Source organism: Cajanus cajan, chromosome 5 (assembly GCF_000230855.2).
Source record: "Cajanus cajan strain Asha chromosome 5, NIPB_CcT2T_4, whole genome shotgun sequence".
In the NCBI taxonomy this organism is placed as follows: Eukaryota; Viridiplantae; Streptophyta; class Magnoliopsida; order Fabales; family Fabaceae; genus Cajanus; species Cajanus cajan.
Window position 1 is genome coordinate 962974 of NC_138521.1, and position 2846 is coordinate 965819.

The following is a 2846-nucleotide window of genomic DNA, read 5'->3' on the forward strand; positions in this document are numbered from 1 at the left end:
AGATATTTAAGCGTCTGTCAACATGGCACTTGGGGTTTGTCGTGTTTCTACTTTTAATAATGACCTACATTGCACAATTAGAAAGGGGAACCTCCTTCTAGATTTACTAGAAATCTTGAATGCTCTACAAACAAACAAGAACATATCATCGTATAAAAGACTAGATAAATTTTATATAACCTGTTTACTGCTCAAGCACAACTCGCTCGACATGGAACTCACGAATGATCTTCAACAAGCACGACATAAGAAAGGACTGAAAGGTATATTACTACAAACATGGAACTGAAATTATTACCAATGCATAAGCAAACGAGAAACATATTCTGCGTGTGCACACAAATAATGAGAAGTCTCCCTATCCAGTTACTATGCTTCAAACAGGCAAATCATTCCAAACTAATTTTATTACATAAGGAAAATTTCTTATACATAATTATTTTTTCCCCCCAACAATAAGACCAATTTAGCGGTAACAGGACAATGGAAAAAGGAAAATGGGTCTCCACTCCACAGGATAAAACTGGAGAGAAAAGGACATCTAACAAACATATTTGACGCCTTTTAATTTAGTATTACCGGCAAAGTGTCTCTCTAACAGACTGCTGATGAAGATCATTTGACAGAAGGAGAACTGGATGAGAGTCTTTGGCTCCTTGCTTTATCGGCTTTCTCTAAGTAATCTTGATGAGACTGGTGTTTGCTCCCTGCAAAGAAACAAGAAGCTAAATATATTAAGTATTTGAAAGGATGCACTGAAATGGAGATACACAAGAAAAATCTAAATCTAAAACCCTTTTGAACGATCTACATGTGATAACCAAATGAGACCAATCCAAAAGAAAACATCATTGAAAGGTACTGCAGTGATTATCTACCAAGTCTAATATTGTTTCTGGATTTCAAACAATAAAACATACAATAAATAACATAGGTGAAATGCATTTTGGTGAGGATAGTTGAGTTTTATGATCATGCCATGGAATGCGGGTGAACGGAATATATCCAATACATTTTTTTTTTAGGCCAGGGTATCTCCGCATACATTGATGTGAAACGATCACTAAGGCTTAGACAATGGTGCGATTAGAAAGGACCTTCTAACAATTGCCTTTGCCAAGATTTGAACTCTGGTTCTCCTCCTGGGAGTGCAGTTTGCTTATCACTACATCCAATTCTTGTTCAATAGACAAATTATTATTGGCAACAAAAAAGGGCATGGGAGAAAGAGACAGAAGAGCTAAATTACACGAAATACAACTTTTTTGGCATTTCCCTCCACTTTGCCTATCTCCTCTGAAAGATCTAAAACTTTCTTTCTATTGTAGAGGAAGCGGAAGAAAGAAGTTGAGCAATCCCGTCAAAACCTTAACTTGAAAACTGGTGAAAGTATCCATGTATGAGGAGCCAAACTGGCATGACAGAACTTTATGCACTCGTGAATCCTAGACAGGGTGCTAACAGTATCCATCCAGCATAAATTTTCAGAGTTATAATTGATTCCATCAAGTGTTGCACAAAGACCCAGTATCGATAAACTTCTCCATAGACATTATAAGAAAGAGAAAAAAAAAACCTTTTAACATAAACTAAAACTAGCTTATACATAAATAAAAACCAACTTTTGGAGAAGCTAATCGAAAATGCTTCTAAAAATTATCTTATACATAAGCTAATTTTTGTTTATGAAAAAACAAATTATTTTATTTTTTCCTTGTTATTTTCTTCTCCTATTAATGTTTATGAACAAGTTTAGGCAAACAAGGTCAAAGTCCATTCTTAAACAAAGTCTAATTAATTTCAGAGTTTTGAGTCTAAATTAAGTAGCAAAAGGCTACATTTAGTCTTCTAGCATGAACAAATATGCAACCACTTTGGTAAAGTAAGAGATCCGAGACACTCAACACACATTCCCCCTAAGTAAGCAGCTTATATGTGAGTATCACATCAAATACCACTAGCCTCATGAGGTTTAATCGGATCAGAAACATAACGCATTTTCAAATTTTCAATTTTGACCCATCACTCTAAGATTTACTTATCCCTAATCAGACAAGGAAACTTAATCCAACAACCCAACAAACCCGACCACTTTCCGTTAAGAACAAGAAGAAAAAAATGCACTCTGCAAATGCTATCTTAGAAGACTTTAACATTATACTCTGCAAAAAATGTTTCCAAAGATTGGAGCTTTACGCATAACAGTGCTGGCAAAGCAACTTAGTGAAATTAAAATTGATAAAAAAAAAAGATATAAGTTGTACCTCTGTTCATAAGGATCCATGGGATGGCAAAGACACCTGTGATGAGAGTTAAACCAATGAAAACATGTTTCTTTTCACCGCTATAGAGGTAGTGATTCAACTTCGACCTAAACCCCCCTCCAACGTTGCCACCGCTTTTCGCTTTTGTGTCGCTGTTCATCTTCTCTTTGCAATTTGCACTTTCCCCTCTCCCCTGCCCTAATTTCTTTTTATTCATAACAACTACGCCTTTCTCTTTAACTAAATATTTGTTTCACTAAAATAAGCATAAAAATATCATCAAATACTATTATAAATTTAAATAAGTTCTTTTATTTTTTTTTTATTTTTAATTCAGTTGATTTTTTTATAACAAATAAAATGAAATGATGATATAATGCAATTGTAGAATGACACAAGTTTTATAGGAAAATAATTGCTCGAGTAGGATTTTTTTACAACTCTTGGGATTAGTTTCTTTAAAAACCATATGCACGGTCCTTATAAAAAATAATCTTAAAATTTTGATAATGTGTTGTACGTAGATAATTTAAGTTTAAACCATCTTATTTAGTTATTATATTTTTTATAGATAAAAAAAAT

The 2846-nt window shown here is 33.6% G+C and overlaps 1 protein-coding gene across 1 annotated transcript; it reads right to left on the minus strand.

The window, feature by feature from the left end:
• Positions 1-282: 282 nt before the first annotated feature.
• On the minus strand, positions 283-2482 carry LOC109788570 (GAG1At protein). The gene is made up of 2 exons (XM_020347326.3): positions 2265-2482; positions 283-707 (listed from the first exon to the last, which is right to left on the minus strand). Exons 1-2 carry the CDS (start codon positions 2479-2481, stop codon positions 616-618), a joined length of 309 nt encoding a protein of 102 aa, XP_020202915.1. The 5' UTR covers position 2482; the 3' UTR covers positions 283-615.
• Between the last annotated feature and the right edge of the window lie 364 nt (positions 2483-2846).

Bases quoted from the DNA above. Each gene is read 5' to 3' on its own strand.
- LOC109788570 (XM_020347326.3), bottom strand. From the start codon at position 2,481: ATGAATAAAAAGAAATTAGGGCAGGGGAGAGGGGAAAGTGCAAATTGC. The intron at 708-2,264 runs GTACAACTTATA...GTTTCTTTGCAG, and splicing joins ATGGATCCTTATGAACAGAG to GGAGCAAACACCAGTCTCAT.